Below are 22752 nucleotides of genomic sequence, written 5' to 3'. Positions count from 1 at the left end.
ATAAACACTCAAATCTGAGTGAGTAAATGTGTGTATTTGTTTGATGCTGTTTTTGCTTGAGCTACTTTTGCTTCAGCATTCTTGTTAGCACTATAAGCTAACGTTAGCTTAGCCATAAGGCCTAAACAGCTATTTTAGTAGCTTAATGCACATAGCAATCATACATAAAATATTTAACAAATTATATGCCAATTTAATTTATGGCTTTAGGGGTACTTTAACAGGTTGTCCCCAGATATATGTTCTCGTCATGAGATCATGTCTGGCATTAGAAGACTAGATAGCAGCATACAGCATTCAAGGCTTGTCTATTTTCTCCTCTCTAATACTAATCAACTTCATTTGACATCATGCATCTTTGACATCATGAAAATGCATGGCAGAGATATGTCAGCTGCAACGTTACATGTGATGTGGTGGCTGTGACACATTCAGGGCCTGAATAATCAAAGCTGCCTCTTTATTATTCAAACAGTCCCACAGAAAAAAGAGCATGCAGGACAGCATAAAGCTGAAGCATTAATTCAGTAATATTAAACCCACCCACTCATCTTCCCCCTTTTACATATTCATCCTACAAGTAAAGCAATTAAACTAAGAGTAATCTGTTTGGAAATCACATGGTATTAGAAGTCATTACTTCTGAGCCATCTTTAATGAACAAATTTAATGAAGTGCAGTTACTGTAGTTTTGAGAAACAGGCTGTTTTTTTTAGCCTTTGGGTGTGTGGTGAGGCCGTGTGTGGGGTGTCTGTGTGTGTGTGTGTGTGTGTGTGTGTGTGTGTGTGTGTGTGTGTGTGTGTGCATGCGCCTGTGAGCGTGAAGTTGTTGAGCATGAACATAAATATATAAACAGAATAAACAACATTTTCGTAATAATGTCTCATGCCTCTGGAATACAAAAGGCACTTTTACAGCCTGCAACAGCACGGAAATTGGAGTAGGTGTCACGAGCCGATGTCCTTTAGAAAAATGTGAAATGAATCAGAAGCAGCCTTACATGTCGAAACAGCATCAGGTTTCCAAAGAAAGGGGCTGGTTTGGGGTGTCTGATCCCACATTGCTGCAACACAGAGAATGGGTAGATTGAATACCTGTGAGAGAGAGAGAGAGAGAGAGAGAGAGAGAGTTTTACTGAACAGTTGTGTTTGTGTGCTGTTTATAAGGGAAATGGAGGAGAAAGAGAGTGGTGAGTGAGTGAGTGAGTGAGAGACAGAGAGAGAGAGAAAGAGAGAGAGAGAAAGAGAAAGAGAGAGAGAGAGAGAGAGAGAGAGAGAGAAAGAGAAATGAGTGAGCGACAGAAGGTGTAAATAGAGAGGGAGAGAGCGAGACAAGAGCAAAAGTGAGGGAGCAAGAGACAAAGTGAGGGAGAGAACGAAAGAGCATTTGAGAGGGAGTGAGAGAGGCAGACAAGAGAGAAAGAGAAAGAGTGTAAACAGAAAGAGAGAGAGAGTGAGAGAACAAGTGAGACAGAAAGAGAGAGAGAAAGACATATGGGGGGGAATAAAGACAGAGAGAGAGTAAGTGAGTGCGTTGATCGAAGACAAAAAAGCCAATTCTAAGAAAAGAACGGAAAGGAAAGTAGATCAGATGAAATAACTGCAGAGAAAAGAGAGAGAGAGAAAAAAACAAGTCTGTTATTTAAGTTATACAGATGTATTAATGTTCCAGCTGATATTAAAGGCTCTAATGGCGTGGATTTGCTGTTTAAGCAGCACCTCACACAAACAGCCCAGCATCATTATGACACATGAGGGATCTGTGAGCGCAGAGGAATGGTGCGTTTCCTTCATGTCTGAAAGAGGAGGGCTGCATTATGCATGAGCGCTGCTTCTGCTGACACACCAGTCCTTGAAAACCAACATTTTTAGAGCAACACTTTGAAGCTGAGTTGTAGGAGACGACAGGTCAACTAGCATGGTGTTTGCTCCAGCTTGAGAAGTTTCAAATGAGCCTTCATTAAGCAATCAGCCAAGTGAACTTCAACTACAGTTAGACAGTATTTATTTAAGGCTCTGTGGGTTGCCACTTGTTCCACTCATTGCAATGTAAACCATACGTACAAAAGTTTGCAGACACTTGCTTATTCAACATTTCTTCTGAAGTGAAGGGTAGCAGTTTGTCCTCCCTTTACTGCAGTAACAGCTTCTACTCTTCTAAGAAGGCTTTACACTAGATATTGGAACACTGTGAGGATTTGAGGATTTGATAGTAATCAGCCCCAAGAGCATTAGTGAGAAGATTAACGCCACTCTAACTCATCCCAGTGCATTTAGGTATATAAACGATATAAATACCCACCCAATTATATTTCAACTCACTAAAAATGTTTAGCATTGTTATTGTTCATAATCATTTTCAAATGGGAAGGGGGGGTGTGTGGGGTGACAGAGACAGCAGGAGAGTGAGCAGCAAGTGTTAATACAGCACTTGCATAATGTTTGCTTGATAACTAGCTAGCAAAACTGTCTAGACCAGAACTGGCTTGGTCTTAGTTAGAAAGAATGACTAGTTGCGGCTACAGCGCTGAAAAAAAAGTCACAATTCACTTTTACATGACCATTTTCCAACCTTTTTATCCCTTAGAATTCAACAGGCTGTCTTTGTCCCTTTTAGACTGTATGTAAATAAGTTCTGTTCTGATTGGCTGCCCTGTATTGTTGCCTCATTGTTGGCTGCCTCCTTCAAAAAGCAGTCCAGGCTGAAACACCCCTTAGAACTTCAGTGAGAAAGGGCAAAGCTATACTACTGTAGGCTGAATAAGTGGATATACGTTTATATGTCAGCTTAGTTTAGAGCACAATTGCTATGGTGGAAAATATAAAATGTGCCATAAGATTATGTATTTTATTTTTCCAATATGTTAACTTCAGCAAATAAACAGTAAGTGTGCATTAAAATGTGCAGGAGTGTGTTCTCTGTAGAGGATGTGTAACTTGTTTTCACAACAACATGCAACTTGACCAGAGGCGTCCAAATGTTTGCATATGACTATACATGCCAAACAGCAGTGCAGCCAGTCAGACTGTTCATTTATTATGTACATATGTATTTGGCAGTTTGTTGACCGAAAGAAACTCTCTATGTAAACAAACTGACATTTGTTCTTTTATCTGATACAGCTTCACTAGAAGAAAAACACACTGTATTTGCGTTTGTGTTTTTGCATCCGAAGTATATTTCAAACTAGGAAATTACACAAGCTGAATGAGTGCAGTCAATGTTGGGCATAATACTTTAAAAAGGTAGTGATGGCTGAATACTGAATACACTGTCCTAAATGTATTCAGGAAAATATTCCATTACAACACATTAAAATTAATGCATTCAGAATACATTTAGAATACATTTAGAATGCATATTGATAAGGCACATGGGAAAAACTGCTGTTGTAATTTTTATTTAATGCACACTGTTTCTCGCTGTTCCTCGTTGGCAGTTTTCTTCATGCAAATCTTCTCTTAACATGTTTCAAGAAATTATTATCTTATTTAAATGGGGTTGCAAAATTCTCAACATTATTTTGGCTCTTATTATCTGCATCAGTCCACTGCTGCTCCCCCAATCCTCTCTTTATCATCTTTATCATCTCTTAAACTAAGCAAACAATTCACCATATCTCAATTACAAAATCTTGCAAATGTGACTATAACGTGAGTAGCTGTGTGATTTTCAGTTAATGAAATGTATGTAACTGGCCACAAAACGCATGCATGAGTGCAGCTCAACATCAATGCTAAGCTTATCACTTGAATATGTCCACTACAGAGAAGACTGTTCAGTTCCATCAAGACTTCAGTAATGTTGAGATTAAAAACTCCTAACACTGATTTATCAGTCTACTCAGGCTTTAGCAGGAACTTCAGTGTTTGTAAAGAAGCTGTTTACATCTTTACAGTATGTATTTTTTAATTTTCATGGGTAAAAGTAAAAAAGTATTCTAAAAGTATTCTCCTATATATTTAAAACTTAACTGTATCCTGAATACTGCCTTTACAAAATGTAACTTGAACTGAATACAGATACTTAATTCTGTATTCTGAGTACGTATTCCACATTATATCCCAACCCTGAGAACAGCTGAATGCCTGCGTCAGCAATGGGAGCAGATTTCACTAATGGACTTATGATGTACTTAAGACAGTTAACAGCAGATCTACATCTTCATGAACAAGTTCTAGCAGCATGTTGTCTCTGATGTAGAGAAACGTGTAAGTCCCATCGATAAAACAATCATCATAATCTACTGTAAAAAAAGTCAATAAATAAATGATTGAGATAAAAATCCAATCCATGTCTTTCTTCCAATCTCCAACTCTGCAGGAGTTCATTATCATATTAATTGTCAGATTTGGGAGAGGGGGGTTTTATCTGTACTGTAGAAAAGCTGAAACAGTAACTCATTTTATGACACCTCCTTAATTACTCCGCAGCACAAGGTGTCGTAACAGACTACCCCGCTAACGAATGAGGATGAATCACTGGCTCAAGCTGCCCATGTTTGGATTCAGACTCCTTTTTCTCAACAGCACAGATATATTCACCATCAGCTGCCAGACACTGCCAAATATACCACTGACAGACAGCCCCAGTCATTCAGCTTGTAATTGCTTTCAAGCCAACGCAGGAATCCTGACAGAGCCGTCTATAACCAGGCATGCAGATTGCAGTCAGAACAGAGAGAGTGAGGGGGGACGTCTGTCAGCAAAAATAGGGTCAAAGTTGCTCTGGATTTGTCGACATTGTTTTGGAATCTGGGAAAACGCTTACTCTGACTACGCTGAGGCTCCATTAAAATTCTCCTTAGGGAACGTGTGAGTTAGGAGGTATCTAACAATGGCACGCTGTGCCACATAATTGTCTGAACTATGACACTGCCTGGAGCAGCAGGTGAAACAGTGCTTTGCTGCTTGATCTTTAATCGATTCTGTAAGTTCTAAGAATTGTGCATCTCTCAGTGGAAATGCAGAATGTATTTTATTACACAACTAACAGGAATCCTGGAATATAATATAAATCTTTAGATATTTACAGCAAAGCAGTTTGATAAGACTAGTTCCGATGAGCATCCATGGTTCTGTGAAAAATCAAGCTTTTACAAGTGAACAGATTTCTCGGTTTGCAGTAGCAACAGAACTCATGACCCAAACTCCAGTCCAAACACACCTGAGGCTCAGTCTCTTTACTCACAATCTGCCTGAGCTTTGCTTTACCCTTCCAATGTGATTAACATGTAGAGAGAGAGGGCTCTGTACTTTTGGATTGACCTCACTGAATGAGCAATGGCTGATTCAGAGCTGGCTCACCCCAGTAAGAATGAGAGAGAGAGAGAGAGAGAGAGAGAGAGAGAGTGAGAGAGAGAGAAAGAGAGAAAGAGAGAGAGAAAGAGTGGCACTTCTGACTGACTGTGAGTCACTGTATTGTTTTTACTGGGAAGAGAAAAGAGACGGGTCAGCCAGTGTTCTCATTAGCCCTGCAGAGCAAATGCCATAGAGAGAAAGAGAGAGAGAGAGAGAGAGAGAGAGAGAGAGAGAGAGAGAGAGAGAGAGATAGAGAGAGAATAAAAGTGGGAGGAAAAAGAAAAAATAGAGAGATAGAAGAAAGAGAGAGAGGGAGAAAATGGAAAATGTGAAAGAAATGTGAAAGACAGCGAAGGATAAAGAAGAGAAAGAGAGAGAAAGGGGAAGGGCAAGATAAGAAAAGGAGAAAATGAAGAGGTAGAAAAAGAGATAAACAAAGGAAAGAGAATGAGAGAAAGAAAAGAAAGTGAAAGAAAAAGTGAAAGAGAAGAAAAAAGATAAAGATACTGGCAAATACCTTCAGAAAAATACAGAAAACTTGGAGAGACCTCGTTCAGTTATTATGAAAGAGAACGAGAAACTGACAGAGAAGAAAAAAGAGAGACAGGGAGAGACAGAAAAAGAGGGAGAAATAAGAAAAAGGCAGGGGGAGAGAACGAGAAAGAAAGAGAGGAAAGGAAGAGAAAGGGAACAAAATGAGAAAGAGAAGAAAGAGAGAAAAGAAAGAAAGAAAGAAAGAAAGAAAGAAAGAAAGAATGAGAAACTGACAGAAAAGAAAAAGAGAGATGGAGAGAGAAAAAGAAGGAGAAAGAAGAAAAAGGAGGGGGGAAGAGAACAGGAACAAAATGAGAAAGAGAAGAAAGAGAGAGAGAGAAGAAAGAAAGAAAAAGACAAAAGGAAAAGAAAGAGAATGAAAAATTGACAGAAGAAAAAAAGAGATGGAGAGAGACAGAAAAAGAGGGAGAAAATAGAAAAAGGCAGGGGGGGAAGAATGAGAAAAAAGAGGTGGGGAAGAAAATGGGAAGAAAATGAAAAAGAGAAGAAAGAAAGAAAAAAGAAAAGAAAAGAAAAAGAGTGAAGAGTGAATAAAGAGCAGAACACTCAGAAGCTGCTCAGAACACAGCAAAAATGAAAAAAAAACAGAAAGGAATGGGTAAAAAAGGAAAAAGATAAAGACATATAAATTGTTAGAGAAAGACAGACAAGGGAGACAGCAGTGACGCAGAGAGAGCCAATGTCATGGAGGAAGTGAGGACAGAGGCCAGAGCAGAGGCAGGACACTCTGTACTAGTGACAGACTAAGGAATAATAAGAGCAGCATCTGAAGCCTTTCACAGCCTCGGCTCTGCTGCTATTACACAAACGCACATGTTGTGATCTCTCAGCAGGATTAACAAGGAGATGAACACTGGCATTCTCTAGTGGTTTCACTGTGAGTAAATGGCCCCAGTGTATTTGTGAATCAGCGACTTTGAATTGAACTAGTGAGATGAACCATTTGAAATAGCTGCGCTGTTGACAGAGATACCGTGCATGGAACATTCTGATAAGAGCTAAAACGACACACATCAGTGCCACACTGCTTAATGATTAACGGTATTACATCCAGGTGCTTCAAAAACATAAGTGAGAAGCCTTTAAATGGCCTTAATCCTGCATTTTACATGCATTTTATTTTGTTCCCTGCTTTATGTACAAAAAACATTATCAAAACATCATTAATCATTTTTATTCAACCATTTTCGAATATTTGTTTATCTCTTAGAATCAAACAACCTCGTTTTGTTACTGTGTCTTTAAGACTGTATCAAATGTAAATGGGTCCTGATTGGCTGCCCTGTACGGTGCCTCATTCAAAAAGCAGTCCAGGCTGAGACACGCTTTATAACTTTAACGTGAATGGGTGGGGCTAAAATGCTGAATAACTGCATATATAGACAGTTAGACCACCATGAGCCACCAGAACAGCCTCAGTACACCTTGGCATAGATTCTGCAAGTCTCTGGAACTGTACTGGAGGGATGGAACACCATTCTTCCAAAAGGTAATCCCTCAACTGGTGTTCTGATGATGGGGGTGGAGAGTACTGTCATACACCCTGGTCCAAAATCTCCCATAGGTGTTCTACTGAGTTGAAATCGGGTATCTGCCATAGTATATGATTTACATAATTTTAATCAAACCGTTTAGTGACCCCTCGCGTCCTGTAGATCAGCCCCAGCAGCATGGAAAAGTTTTATCATAGGATAAAGGTGATCAGTCAGAATAAGTTTGTATTGATTTGCAGTGACCCTTCCCTCTAAGGTGACAAACAGACCAACTCAAGCTAATTTTCAACAATTTTTACTGACGTTTTTCCCATAGATCTAAATTCAGATGTCATTTTAGTCACATTTCGCTTGTGTCTGTAGCTCCTGCCATCCAATAATAATTCCTGTTTCAAAGTCACAATACAAAATCAAGGGCAACTGGGTCTTATACAAGTCACATAGCATAGCAGCATGTTAAGGCCCAGCTCTGAAAAACTGAATTTTCCTCACTGTTTTGAAATAAAAAGAGTTTGATGTAGTATGTAAACATTGTTAAAGTTTCAAAACATACAGTTCACTCCCCAGCCCATACAGTCCATATGGGAACTAAGCTGCAAAAACAGCCTGTTTTGAATTCTGAGTTTTTGTGATGTCAAGCAAAACATCACATTCAGCCTACAGCAGTTTCATTCCACTCTTTTACACTGTGTTGCAGTCCAGGCACAAAACAGAGGTCATCTGACAATCATAAAGGCACAGGAACAACAGCCCGTTTAATTCTAAGGTCTAAAAAGAGGTTGCAAAATGATAATGTAAAAATGAATTTTTGACTGTTTTTGGTGCATAAAACCACACAAACATTATAAGTGGACCTCAGGGAATATATTAAAATACAAGGACAATGTAGGATATGGGCCTTTTAATTGCTTAATTGTGTCATGCAGTACTCCTGTCTGGAAGCATCTGCACTCATTATGTTTTTCCAACTCATTTATTCAGGCCTTTCCTTTGATTTCACACCTGTATGTATGTAAATGCATTGCTTTTCATGACATCACAAAACAATCATTTCAAAATGGGCTTTTTTGGAGTTTAACATTCACATAGGGACTGTATTGTCTGGGGAGTGAATGGTACATTTTGAAACTTTGACAGTGTGTATGTCAAATTATTTTATTCCAAATTACACCAGCAGTCAGAAGCATTTGCTCTTATGCTAAAGAACATCCACCGCCTACAGAGCATAAGTCAGTTAGGACACAGTGTTACATGGTACAGTATGTGTCTGAGGGAGCAGGTTTTTGAGTGTTTCACTTCCCAAGGGGAACAGTTCTAATATGGCATTATTCTTCCTGTTTCCTCAGCTTTGATGCAGTTTGTGCGCTCATAAATAATACAGTGAGAGGCTGGCAGGTTGCCCGCTACGACACAGGCATGGAACGAATGCATGCACGCACATTTATCCAACGTCTGGAAAATACTGTGCAAAATGTATAGTTTCATACTGTAAACGCACAAACTGCAAATTATCAGCAAACAGCTCCTGGAGCACACAGCCATCCACATCGATCGCAGCAGATATTAAAGCAGCAGCTTTAATTGTTCAGAGCTGTTTATAGTGCCTCTCTTTATCATCTGTGACACATCTTAGCCCTTTTCTATTGTTATGAGCCTAATAAAAATTAATATCAATGACAGCACATTGATTCACAAGGGATTAGTCTGTCTGACAGGGCTTTTAGTGCAGCGCTCACACATACAAACATATATGAATAAAAAATGCACATTCATTTCAGCTGTACAAGAAAGCATACAGTTGAATCGTTTTTTCTCTCCCTCATATAGACACACACATGCACATGCCCTGCAGAGAGAGCCGAGCTGTGTGCTGTCACAGTCACATGCACATGGACATGCCAGCTCCCCTCTCTGGAGTTTGCTGATGGGGCTTGCGCAGGCCTGGGAGGGCTCCAGAGTGAGGCAGTGTACAGGGATGGTCATGCCCAAGTCTGCCTGAGCAGTCTGCAGAGAGAGAGCAGAGAGCAGCCCCCCTGTGGAGCTGGTGCGGGACCTCTGCCTGGATCGGGAGGCTTGGCGGTCATGCTGCATTAGTGAGCTGAAACTATGTGCTTATCTGAGAGAGCAGAGAGCTGTTCTGATTGATCAGCTGCAGGAGCTGAGAGAGACTGCAGTCCAACACGATGTCAAGCAACCTGGAGCTACAAGACCAGCGGCGCTGAGCAAACAACAAGACTGACATAAACAAAGAGAGAGAGAACAAATCTATTTAAACAGCCAACTTCCAAAACATTCATCACACTGTTGTAACCATATATTCCAAATCACAAGATTCTGTTTGAAATGATAGCATCTCCTAGTTATGAAATAGCAGTAGGTTGTATAGCCAAAAACGTTTAACACAATATAACTAAAAATTTCTGACTGTATATTGTATTTTTATATTACACAGACACTTTGCAGGAGAAGCAATAAACATATTTTACTTTTAATGTAAGTCAATGTAACCAGAAGTTTTTGAGCCATTTCTTTTGGTCCATTCACACGGAATTTACACACAATGTAAAGGTCAACAGGCATTTTCAAACTATGTCAAAAATTGGTTACAAGGTTTTGTTCCGACAGCAGCAATATATATATATATATATATATATATATATATATAATATATATATATATATATATATATATCAATTTTTTTAGAATCAATTTTGATGAAAACCCTATTTCACAGCTGAAGTGAGTTTAAAATATTTTTTGAGTGCAAAATAGTAAAAACAGAACTGAACATGTCTATATTTCTTGGGTCAGCTCAATGCGAGGACCAATATCTGAGACCACAGTGTCGTCTGATGCAGCTGACTGAGAGAGGTGGTGCTGCAGGTGATGCAAGAGAAAACGACGAGTGGGCCGAAGGCAATTCTTTACATATTTCTTGCTAATGTCTGCTCACTTGACAACAAACTGATGTGGGACTTTTTTTACTGAAACGTGACTGAAACATCCCTGACTCCATTCAGAGCCACTAGACATTCAGCTAAACACGCTAAACTTAGTGTCTTTTGCAATATGTGTTCACTGCACTATCTATGCTTGTTTATTATATAACAGTATGAAGGCTGACAAAACTCATACCTTTAGCAATATTTCAACCTGTATACTGGATGAACCCACAGGAAAGAAAAACAAAAAAAAAGATCTCTATAATATCTCTGTAGTTTCTCCTAAGCAATAATGAGATCAGATAAAAAACAAATGACACTATGAGTCTATCAAACATGACTAGTCACTATCCAACCAACCCCAACCATCCTCAACTCTTTCCATAAGATGCATTTTCAAGTTCCAAATATAATTCTGTTTCTTCTATAGTTTCAAAAGGCTAGAGGTGATCTCATAACAAAATGGAATTAGACTTATTAGGGTAGGAACAGGGTGGGAACAAACTGACTGTAAAGTTTCTAAATCACTCCAATGCTTCGTGAAAGCAGCGCTAAAAGTAGGGGTGATGGTGTGCTTGTCAACATAGTCCGCCATCAAGAAGGTGTTTTTAGTGCCACTGATGCATGGCTGAAAAGTCTGCAAATAAGACTTAAATTAAGCATTAATTATGTTTCATATGTGGAGAAGACTTGCGTTATAAATACATTAAAAATAAACATTGCCTCTTCAATTGACTGTTCACTTTAACCCAAAGTACACTTTAGTCTTAGAAGACATCACTTCACAGGTGGTAAACAAGTAACAATGGGTTACTTGCATCTGTCTGGGATGCTTGCAACAATACAGCTGAAGTAAATAAGATGTGGAACGAATTGGCTGATACATTTGTGGACTGTGTTTTGGTAGCTAGCATGTTGTTTTATTTGTGTTCTAGATCATCCTCTGAACATTAAAAGTGCATAGACTTGAGGAATTTAGGGGCTGGTTTTAGAGGAAGTGCCTATGGGTGTAGCCTTGTAAGCGGCAGATTTCGCCACCACAACAAAAATTTTACAAGTTGTCACCAGATGTGTATTCTCGTTATGAGATCATGTCTGGCCCTGAGGACTAGTTTTCTTACAGCATGAAATTTTCTACTCCTCAAACATTTACTATTTACATCATAAAAGGCCCAGGTATGTGACGTCTGATCCGCTACCTTGACACTACTGAGACATTCTGAGTGATCTGATTCACCACTTCTTTGTGCGGTTTCCATTCCATAAAGCAGGGATTTCTGCATGACAATAGATCCACCCCTTAATTTAGAACTTCAGACATGTAAATGGCTTTCAGTGGTGTAATGTGTGCTCCTTTCCACACAGTTAGTCTGTGCGGCAAAGTGTGAAAATGATGGGACCAGAGTACCCTCTCATAGGTTGATATTTACAACCATTGAGACATTCTTCGTCTGGACAAGAACATAAAGACCTTTCAGAAAGGGGCAAAAGGGCCAAATAAACTGTTAGCTCAACACCCATCCTCAGCTGTTCAGGATGTTTTCTATCAAAAAGCCCTAAGTCATCAAAGGCTGTTCCACTGCTATAATACAAATGCATAAAAAAACTGAGAGAAGGAATCCATCATTGAAACCTCTCATGTATATGCAGCCAGACTGTCAGAGCCAATGCCACTAGACACTTGAGGCAAAACCTGACTGAGATGGACCAGACACAAAACTTTCCCTACACATATATGGCTGGACAAATGTCTCTCTTTTTAGGCATACAAAACTTGTTCCTTTCAAGGTTGAGCAGGAGCCAAGTTGCTTGGCCCAAGGATCCTTGGTGTCCAAGTGATTCAGCCAAGCTGAGAGGTCATTGAAGGACATTGAAGGTGAGGGGCAGTCATGGCTGCACTTCCCTCGCAGACTTTCTGCACGGCGTTACCCTCTTTCTTTTTGTCCTCACATTGCTGTTGTATGGTGAGAACAGCAGAACCAAAAAAGGCCTTTAGCCTCCACAGGAACATCCAGGAGACATATTAGAAGGCATGAGCAATCATGCTGTCTCCTGCATCACAATGGCAACACACAGCAACACATCTGTGCAAGCACAGGCAGCAATCAGTCACAATGCAGATGTTATCAGATCAGCAGTAATCTGACAAGGACAGCCTTTCCTTTTCCAGCTCACTTTGTTTTTCTTTGACCGAAGTTGTGACACTAGAAGGCTTCACAGACGCAGCGACTGAGGAGTAGAAGTTTTTGTTGGAAGTTATCAGACTTAGAGGGGGACTTGGGCCAGTCTAAGTCACAGTCGTCTCACCGAGATGCAAGAAAAATGCCACGAGAAGCTTGATTAGAGGCAAATGAGAAAATGCACTTTTTGCCTTGACCACCCAATCTAGCACAGATTCTTCCTGGACAGGATTTTTGGCAAAGAAAGGCTAACTACAGGAACAGATGACCTTCTCTCAGCATTCAGGGAAGAACAGTAGGAACCATATTGCATTTCTCTCCCTTTGTGTAGCCACTTCCCTTCATAAGGGGAACTGGTTACAGAATTCCAATCAGGCCATGTGACATTTCCACACACTCAACAGAGGTGGTAGTGTTGTCCTGTTTGCATCATAGCTGTCAGCCCCTGGAGCCATTGGTTGGGCAACAGGAGCAGAAAGGAAGCTTGATTCCTCATCGCCTTCCTCATCAGAAGCTCTAGCAGCTGTCTCGGAAACCCACACACATTCTGCTGATGTACCAGCTGTGGCTCCTTGGTGCGAGTCCTGACCAGAGAGACTTACTTGGTGTGCAATAATCTGCATTGGAGACCCTTAAGACAGAGAAATGAACATAGTGCTCACAGGTGTCCATGGTGCTGATGTTGCCTGAGCATGTCAGAGCCCAAGGCAGACAGCACACCTGATGTGGGTGTTGGTGTTTTAAATCTTGCAGGAGTACACTTGCGAGGGCAGCTTGTTTTTTCCATAAGGTGGGAGGGATTTACATCTTCCACTGCAAGCAACACAAAAATGTCTTTTACAAAACTTTTTTCTTGGCAGCTATTATGGATGCTAGCCACTGATATAGGGTATACAGCCAGATATAGGCTAACTAGCTAAATGCTGGGGAGCTGAAGTTTGGTGTTTGGTGTTTGAAAGGAGCTGTGGGAAAAAAAGAGCTGTGGAAATTAAGGCTCATTAGGGCAGTCATAATGAGGAAGAGTGTACTGAGTCAAAGCAAGCAAGCTTTTTGAATATAAATACCTATATTGAAAGAAATGCTTAACTAATTTCAATTTGTGGTCACAATTATCATTTTGACATTATAAATCTGTCAGATTACAATCCAGGATTAAGCCACAAGAACTAGGGTTTCCCCAACAAAATGATTTAGTTAGCAACCTGATGAGCTGGAGGTAAACCAGGAGAGACCTAAATAGCTGTATTTAATCTAAGAAAAAGAGAAACCTGCTTAACATCCCACTCAAACCCTGTAATCTGAGTGATCAGAGAGAAGTGTGATGGTGTCACTAAGCAGGTGTGTACACAGTGATGTAAAGCGTAATGCATGCCAGCAGCTATGCGTTGCTGCCATTCTGAACGTTTATATTATTAATCTTGCACACACGAAACTTCACACCTGAAAGCAATGAGCCACAGCCTACACTCTTCCTGCCATTAATATTAACGTTAACTAAACAATGGCCTCACAGAGCAACACACATACCATATAAATACAAACAACACTTGCATCTATAGACCTATTAACTTGCCTCTAATTGCTGTGGTATGATGTGGTGTAACTTCACAGTTGGGTCTTCTTCAGTCAACAAACAGGGCCATTATGGATTCGAAGTACAGGTAGCAGCCCAGATACTCTGCTAGGCCCAGCTAGCCTGGACAGTGACTGGACCTTTTATAAATAGTTAATGTTATTTGCTATTTACACCCTCACCAAGACAAAAACAAGATATTTGTGTAGCACAGTGAAACTTGCGAAACTGAATAAAGTTGCCTAACTATTTCACAAGATTGTCATGCTTGATTTGTAGAGCATCAAGTGTAAAAGACATACAGTCATAAAGAAAGTAAGCCTACTATTAGAGGTTATATTTGCAAATGTAGACTTAGCCATAGGCTCCTGTGAGACTGTTATATAGACAAAGACAAGGGCCAGGGTGAAATTGTAATACTCATCAAAAGTAGGTAGGTAACTGTTAAAGAGAACAGCATTCCATTTGAATCATGAGAAATGAAATCCATTAAACAGATACCATCAGTACTTAAACTATGTAGGCAAAGATTAAAATCACACAAAAGAATCTAAAGACCAGTGCACACCAGACACATCATGTCACATCACAGACACTAGCTCTGACATTTGGTGTCAACAAAAGGCAGCACTCAGTGACTCTGAGTACTGTTCAATTTCTCTTGCCACTCAGCATTTTGCCATTACTCCATTAAATTAAACCCAGACTACAAAAAGCCATATTAGATCATGTGTGGCTAAAAACAGAGAAAAGCAGTCATTCTTTAAGATAAACATGTCTTTAAGATCAATAGACCGATGATAATCGTCTGCTACCTCTGCTAACATAGTCTAGCCTTTTTTCACCTTGTCTACTAGCTGAACACCAGTAAGTCTGCGAAGAGTTGGTTAGTTGACACCAAACATGGTAAATTCATAAATGATGCTGATGTTTTATTCCATTAAAGTTGTATGAGTAGGGTGTAAAAATGAGCCTGATGTGTATCTGGGCCCTTGTATTCTTTGTATAGCTGTGCTTTTGTACTGCATGTGTGTGTGGCCTTAAGTGATGTGGGTGCAGAATTTTTTTAGTGAACTTCCCTATCTATAAGGGATATAATGTGAATGAAACATTGCGAATGGGCCTGCCAAACCTGAGTGAGTGAAAAAGATCTAAAAAGGTGCTTTGCATCTAAATATTACTGCCACAAATTAGACTCCTAAATCTTTTACTGCTAAAAATATTCCATTTGAAACAATGATAAACAGTACAATTACACCCCTGAGGCCCTCTTTCCATAATAACATTCCATACTAATTCAAGACAGTATACTATCATTTTTACATCACATTTATTTGTGATATGAAAAGTTACAGTTTAAAGCAGGGAATATGGCTGTTCACATACTATAAGGACCGCACAGTATATACCATTGCTTATGGCAATGGGGAGGCACTGCAGCCCCCACACTGTACAAAGTGTTTATTTTACTATACCTTACTCCAGACATGAACTCTGTTCCAGTACACAGCACTGTAATTTAAACCTACAAATTACCATGCTGGATGGATTCAGTGGTCTCAGGTAAACGATAATTACACATGGGCACCCCACACACACATTTGTCATGCATGCATACACACATCGTGACGGGTGATAAAGCATGTAGGCTGCAGAAGACAAAGCCTGCACTGCATCTTCATACTGAACAACCTCAATGTGGAAAAAAAAAGTTTAGAGCTAAGTGCTGAGTGCATGTGGGCTGCATGCTATCTCTGCACTAGATGTCTGGTTACCTTTTTAGGAACATCCTTCACCATAAGCTTGCTCTCAAAAGTGTGCCTTTGAATGCAAAAAAAGAGAAAGAAACAAGGGAGTACAGAGAAGCATCTCTCAAGGAGCAGAACATGTTCTGTCACTGGCTCTCTCTGCAGCTGGAGTGCACTGAGCACGCAGGTGCATGTACACAGCCAGCTGTAAGACAACAATAACCAAAAATAGAGGTGAAACAGACGCGTGAATAGTCGCTCTGACATCCCTCCGGTCTATGTTAGTCATATGAGTCCCTCTAGTTCTGTAACACCTCTCCAAATCCCAGGCCTGCTCTCCTGAGCCTCCGCACAGCAAAAACACTCTGCTATTTCCAGACCTCAGCAGGGACCACACAGAGCTGTCTGCCTCACTCCACCAAAGATGGAGAACAGAGAGAGAGAGAGAGAGATAGAGAGATAGAGAGAGAGAGAGAGATAGAGAGATACGGGTATATAAATAGAAAAAGTAGTGATGGACAGAGACATGGAAAGAGATTAGATAGATAGATAGATAGATAGATCGATAGATAGATCGATAGATAGATAGGGAGAGGTATGGGGAGAGTGAGAAAGAGAGAGAGAGAGAGAGAGAGAGAGAGAGATAAAAAGGTAGAGCGAGAGAGAGAGAGAGAGGGAGAGAGAAAGGTTGAGAGGTATAGAGAAAGAGGTATAGAGTGAGAGGGAAGTGAGAGTAGTATGGACAGAGAAGGAGAAAGAGAGATTTATACAGAGAGAGGTATAGATTGAGAGCCAGAGAAAGGGAGAGGTAGATAGATAGATAGATAGATAGATAGATAGATAGATAGATAGATAGATAGAAAAAGGTAAAGAGAGAGGTATAGATAAAGAGGTATAGAGAGAGCTGTATACAGATAGTGGGAGGGAGAAAAAGACAATGGAGACAAAGTGAGAGAGAGAGATAGAGCAAACAAGCGAGACAGAAAGCAACAGTGAGTGAGAGAGAGGAAGAGAGACAGAGAACAAGAGAGGGCATAGATGGAGAGAGGAAGAGAGCATAAAGATGAAACAAGAGATAGAGAGAAAGACAGTAAGGCAGAAGAAGTGAGAAAGAGAGGGAGAGCGAGAGAGAGATTGTGTAGAGAGAGAGGGAGCGACTGTGTCTGAAAGATGGAGAATGTGGGTGTGTGTGATAGTGGGTTTGTAATGTTAGTTCTGGTACTGAGATGGTAGATAACTGAGATTTTCCTCATGCGAGTGTCCAATTTGATCCCATTAAAGACAGAAGGATTGTGGATGAAGAAGGAAAGTTATGTCCTCACAGGTGAATACGATAAAATCCGCAGTCGTATCATGACGAGCTTGTTGCCAGACGGTCCATCAGCATCTGCAGCTGGGAACCGTATCAGCGTTACAGCAGCCAAACACTGCTAACCGAGTCAAGAGCCTGGCAGGGGAGAAGAGACTTTGATGATTTTCACTTGCTGCATTTACTGACGTGCTATTTGAGATTCAATCAACAGCTAGCTCGTATTCAGCTCATCAGCAACACAAGAGGTGTGAAGATAACTGGGTTGTGCTTCGTGACAACGTTCTAGTCCCCGTTGCTGGTGCTGCAGCTGCCTTGTATGCAGAGCTGAGCTCATTTTCAGAGCTGGGTGCATTTCAGGGAAATCTGATTAGATTACAGTACGTAGATTTATTAGCGTCTCATTGCTGTGGAAATGGCTGGGTGTGTGGTGGGTTCTTAGGGAGGTGTGAGCACTTGATATGATTAACATCTGTTATGGATGGGCTGTCCAAGAGACCTCAACTAAACAATAACTATTCCAATGACAAAGAAAGTCAATCTGGCCACACAACTGCCAGGCTGCCAAGTCCGCTGTCCACAGCTTGATGCAATCACTATCAACTGGCCTGCAGCCGCAGCACGTGCTAGCAGAGAGTGGGAGACAACATTTCTAAACTTCTATGTCACGTGTGGTATAAAACTAGGAAAAATGAATGGATTATGGATTATTAAACTTGTGTATAATATTCATGAGCAGGTTTTTCCAAAAAATCAGTGTTGGTTAAATGTTCCATGTCATGAAAAAATATCCTCACCAAAAAAATGAATGGATTTAGGATGCAAACACTGTGTATTTTCAGAATGTATCATTCAGTTATCAGTCCACGCAATCCACATATGGAACACAGCTGCTAAAATTGCCATTTTTAGTTCATTGGTTCTGTGATGTCAAACCAATACATTTACATATATCCGCCTACTCAACCGACAGCAGTTTAGTCTGGACTGTTCAGATATTTTAGCTTTGCTTTTAAATGAGGCACAATGCAGGGCAGCTGGTCAAAAAAGATACCATATGTATATTCACACACACACACACACACACACACACACACACATTACACATACATATATATTATATATCATCAGATACAACTCAATGCTGTGGATCCGAATGTATGCATAGTTGTCAAGAAGCCAAATTTGCAAATCAAACAAAGAAGTTGCTGGTGTTCTCAGAACAACACCCCAGAGTCCAGATCTTAACATCACTGAATGTGTTTGGGATTAATTTGATCATGAGACACAAAAAATGCAACCAATTTCTACGACTGAACTTTGGAGGTGTGGAAAAATATCCCTGCACAATTCTTCAAAAAACTGAAAGCAAGAATCCTGATAAGAATTAAAGCTGTAATGAAGGCAAAGAGTGGACACAATAAATACTGAAATTTTGATATTATATTTAGTTGTTGAAGCTTCTATGTACGTTACTGTTAAATACATGTTTTTGCTTTTTTCTGAGAGGGAAAAATTAATAACTTGTGCTCAATGGCTTTTTAAACTGGAAATTAAATGAAAAATATAAATAAACTTGAGTTAATTTGGAATTTTGGAGAATCTCTACTGTCTGTAAAGGACATACCTTATCTGTCCAGCCATGCCAAAATGGGAATAAAAATCAGATGAGGTCAGGTTTAATTCTACGTGGGTCATAATTTATGGACCCATACAAGAGCCAAAGTCTGCCTTTGTTAAAAGTGGTTTTATTGTGTAATTTATGATGATTGAGTTTTATTGTTCTCCATGAAAGCATTCAGAAAGAACAGAATTTATTGAAGCAAAACCTGTGAGGCCAAGAGTGGGCAAGAGAGGGCAATGAGTGACAGAGAGAGAGAAAAAGAGAGAGAGAGACAGAGAGAGAGAGAGAGCTGAAGAGAGAGAGAGACCCTGGTCTCTGCTTGACCACATCTGCTCCTATATCATATCGGAGCATGTGACCTTTTGAAGCAGTGCCAGTTGTTTAAACAGTGTGTGCAGAGAGACAGATGGACCTGAACTCTCCTCCGTTTCTCAGATTTTATGAGCAGATCTGTGTGAATATGTCATCCTCCCCACCCTGTTGTGCCAGTAGAGATATTCGATGACTGGCATGAGGCCCTGGTCCACAGTTTGCCTCATCAGAGATTAGCACATATTCAATACGAGGGGAAAAAAAGCTACCCTTCTCACATTTCACAGAAGGGGAATTCTCTACTCCACTAAGAGCAAGCTGTATTTTGAACATCATAGTAGCACCACGCCAGCACGGAAACCAGCAAGCAACACAGGAAACAACACAGCTGAGATTATACAGTGGTCCGGCTTGAGCGCGCTCTGATTGCCTTGAATCAAAATGCACAGAGCCCAGTCGGCTTTAAAGTGCATTCCTCAGCTCAGACAAATCAATTCGGCTCTCCCAGCTAAATTACAGCTTATCATATCAGAGCTTCAGATGTGTTGATTATACTTAAGAGCTCATTTTTCATTATTAAATAACCCATATGTTATCCCTTCTGTTCTGATCCCCCAGTCATGCATTATTTTTTTTGGTTTACAAAATCCACCATCTTACCCAGGATGACCACAGCATTTAAAAAACATAAAAAAAAACTTTTCAAAAGTAACATATGGGCTGCATTTTCATTCATTTAAAAGTGAACATTTACACCTACACAGACATGTCTAAGTGTAATAACCAGCAGATGGCAGTCTATGGTCTGATCTCATCATCTTACATCAAAGAAAAATGGCTCAGGAGAGTCTAGCTCAGGTTAACATACATTATAATCATGTGTGTCCAAGCAGACTGTGAAAGGACTGCGTTTGCTGCTCCACAGGAGTGCGACCTACGCTAAAGAATCAATTCATTTGATCACTGCTTGCGTTTTCTTCACTCGAGAGGGGTAAAAAAGAGCATTCCTTTACAGCTGTAAGTTCAGTAGACATCTGAAGTTGTGTCGTCATTCTCTAGTTGGTATCGTGCCGATATTAGGAACTCCAGGTCTAAGCTTGTTTTCTCCATGAGAGAAATTAATGGTGTTTTTGAAGATTCTGGCTGTTGTGAAAAATAGTTCTAAACTTGATTTGATGTGTGGACATTTCCAGATCCTCTGAATTACGAGGTTATTCAGGAGCCAACATATAATTATTGCTACTTGTAAGTCCCACTAAAGCATCCAGTGACCTAACATCTGCACACTAAACTGATATACCATCAACAGACTGGCAACCTCAGAAAAACAAAAAAAAAGTTTTGGCAATTAAGTTTCTTTGGCAGGAGCAGCCAACAGTTTGAGTAGCTGATGCTGATATATGATAGTGTTTAAAGCTACAGTATCTAAGATTTGGGGATCTGGCGACCTCTCTGGTGGAAATGTGTAATTGCAAACATGTGGAAGAACATTTTGTAACGTCGGTTGTGCTTCGGACCCCTTCCCTAAATGGATGAATGTGATGACTGTGAGCGTGTTGAAAAAGTGTTCAAGGAGAAGTCAGCCAAAACTTCTTCTGAGGATGTAAGTGAATTATCTACTATTGTCATCATATCTTCATAAATATATTGCTGATTTGAGACATAAACATCAAGCCACAGCTTCTTTTTGACTATGCGTGTGACAGTAATACATAAAGACCTGACGTGGTTTAAAAAACCTCTGAAATCCGACTTGACACGTCTGACTTTAAAATGATTATTACAGGCTGACTCAGTGACTCAGTAATGCTTCTTCTTTCAATTTTAACAAAAACTTACATAGTGCAGCTTCAAGTTTTATAGTAGATCTACCTTTGTGCAATGACATATCACTATTTACAATTTGTATTTTGATGGCTAAATAACCTCATAATTCAGAAGATCCACTGACATTCTGGAGAAAAATGTATGTAGGACAAAATATCTTGTTTGGAACCACTGTGTTTATCACAGGGCGCGAAAAAACACCATTCATTTCTTCCAAAGAGAAATCTACCCGGACATCCTAATATGGGTATGACCCCCGATTATAGAAGGACGCACAATTTCAGTGGTCTCTGGAGGCATCGCCACTCTTCTGTCAGTCAGAAAGTTTTTAGCCATAGCAGCCTGTGCGGTTTGTAGTTTAAAAGTGCACAGCATGAAACATGTTTGACAAGCACGGTTTCAAGGACACCAGGCTTATATTTTACAGTGCAGTGAAGTTCCAAACCCAGAGACTAATCCTCTAATGTGGCTTATTTCTGCCCTGGAGGCATGCCAAAAAAGCCCATCGACACTGCCTCTCCTAAATCTTGTCTTTTTTAACCTCGGTGTCATGGCTGCCTTCATGCAAGAGGGTTTCATCTTCTGATATAAATCTTCATTTGCAAGATGACAGCATAAGAGGCCCTTACATAACCAACCTCCTTCAGTCCAATGTGAATGGTAGCTGTGCCAGCCGACAGGAATTTACTTGTTCCCAACAACCGAGCGTGTGCAGGACCGCTAAAGTTGTAACAGGACCACTTTCACCCTGTAAGAAAGAGCTGAACGGTCATAATATGTAACACAAGAAGAACAGGCCATGCTGTTACTCCAAGCTGAAGCTGATCTAAAGAATTAATTATTATTAATTATTATTTTTTAATCTTTGCTCTAATATTTTTGAAATTACTTTTCTTGTGAAAGATAAATGTATCTGCTTTTAGGCTGTGCTCTATACATACTTCATACTAAAAGACCTCACTGATGGTAATCACAGTTGTCTTACATTTAGTAAGTCTTAACATGTTCTTTCTCCATGTTAAATATTTAAAGGCTTGAAATGGTGTTATGCAAACTAAAAAGCAGCACACAAAGTAAGCACTGCTTTCCATGATCATCAGCGCTGAAATGAGAACTGAATTAGCCACTTAAAATGCAGAAGGTAAAAAGAAAAAAGTCACAAAAAAGAAAGAAACTGAATTACTTTAACATGGTTATAGGTAAAGGAGTTCTTAATTATGTGAGAGAGAGAGAAGGAGAGAGACACACACACACAGAGAGGGGGGGGAAGGAGAGACGATGGGAGTGCTTTTTCTATCTAATTGGCTGAGCTATTAAATAACAGGTTATTCCTCATCTATGACTGAATAAATATGACTGTGATTACTCTCATCTGATACTGTAGCTACATTTCAAAGGCTCAGCTGCAGCCAAGAAAGGTGGGTCCTCGGTGGCTCTGTCCTATGAAGGCTCCTCCTCTCTAATACGTTACGCAAAACAGAGCAGTGGACCAAGGCCACTTTCTCCTCGGCAGAAAGGAGAAATTTATAGGAGAAAATGATGCTGATGTGAATGACAGTAAACTTGTCAGTGATGTAATGTAGCAGAAAGAGTTTTAATTACTATGCAATTAAATGCTATCCTGCAAATTAAACTGTTCAACTCACTAAAAGCAGGTGCATTTCTTACCCTGCATTCAATACACACCCACAACTATAGAAATAGCATACTGCATATATTACTGTACAATGTGTAGAAGTTGGTTTCATTCACCTTTATTTCTCTTAAACTTTCTATAGATCAGACGCATGCACAAAGGGTTATGGATGACAGAAGACCATGAAGAATAGGCGGCATCCTCAAAAATGGCCAGAATGTAGGATGCATTTCTTGGCTGTATTTGAAGGATC

At 40.0% G+C, this 22752-nt stretch overlaps 1 protein-coding gene across 4 annotated transcripts in view; it reads right to left on the bottom strand.

Annotated features, from left to right (window-relative positions):
• The window catches only part of tbxas1 (thromboxane A synthase 1 (platelet)), an 88341-nt gene that overhangs the window by 56516 nt on the left and 9073 nt on the right, over nucleotides 1-22752 (bottom strand). For all 4 annotated transcript variants that reach the window (XM_036584704.1, XM_036584700.1, XM_036584703.1 and 1 more), the window contains exon 3: nucleotides 1001-1094. In XM_036584704.1, the coding sequence (XP_036440597.1) occupies nucleotides 1001-1094 (94 nt within the window). The remainder of the gene's footprint in view (nucleotides 1-1000; nucleotides 1095-22752) is intronic.

Source organism: Colossoma macropomum, unplaced genomic scaffold, assembly GCF_904425465.1.
Source record: "Colossoma macropomum unplaced genomic scaffold, Colossoma_macropomum, whole genome shotgun sequence".
NCBI classification, from domain to species: Eukaryota; Metazoa; Chordata; class Actinopteri; order Characiformes; family Serrasalmidae; genus Colossoma; species Colossoma macropomum.
Note: the sequence above shows the minus strand (reverse complement) of the source record. Positions and strands in the feature narration are given on the sequence as shown.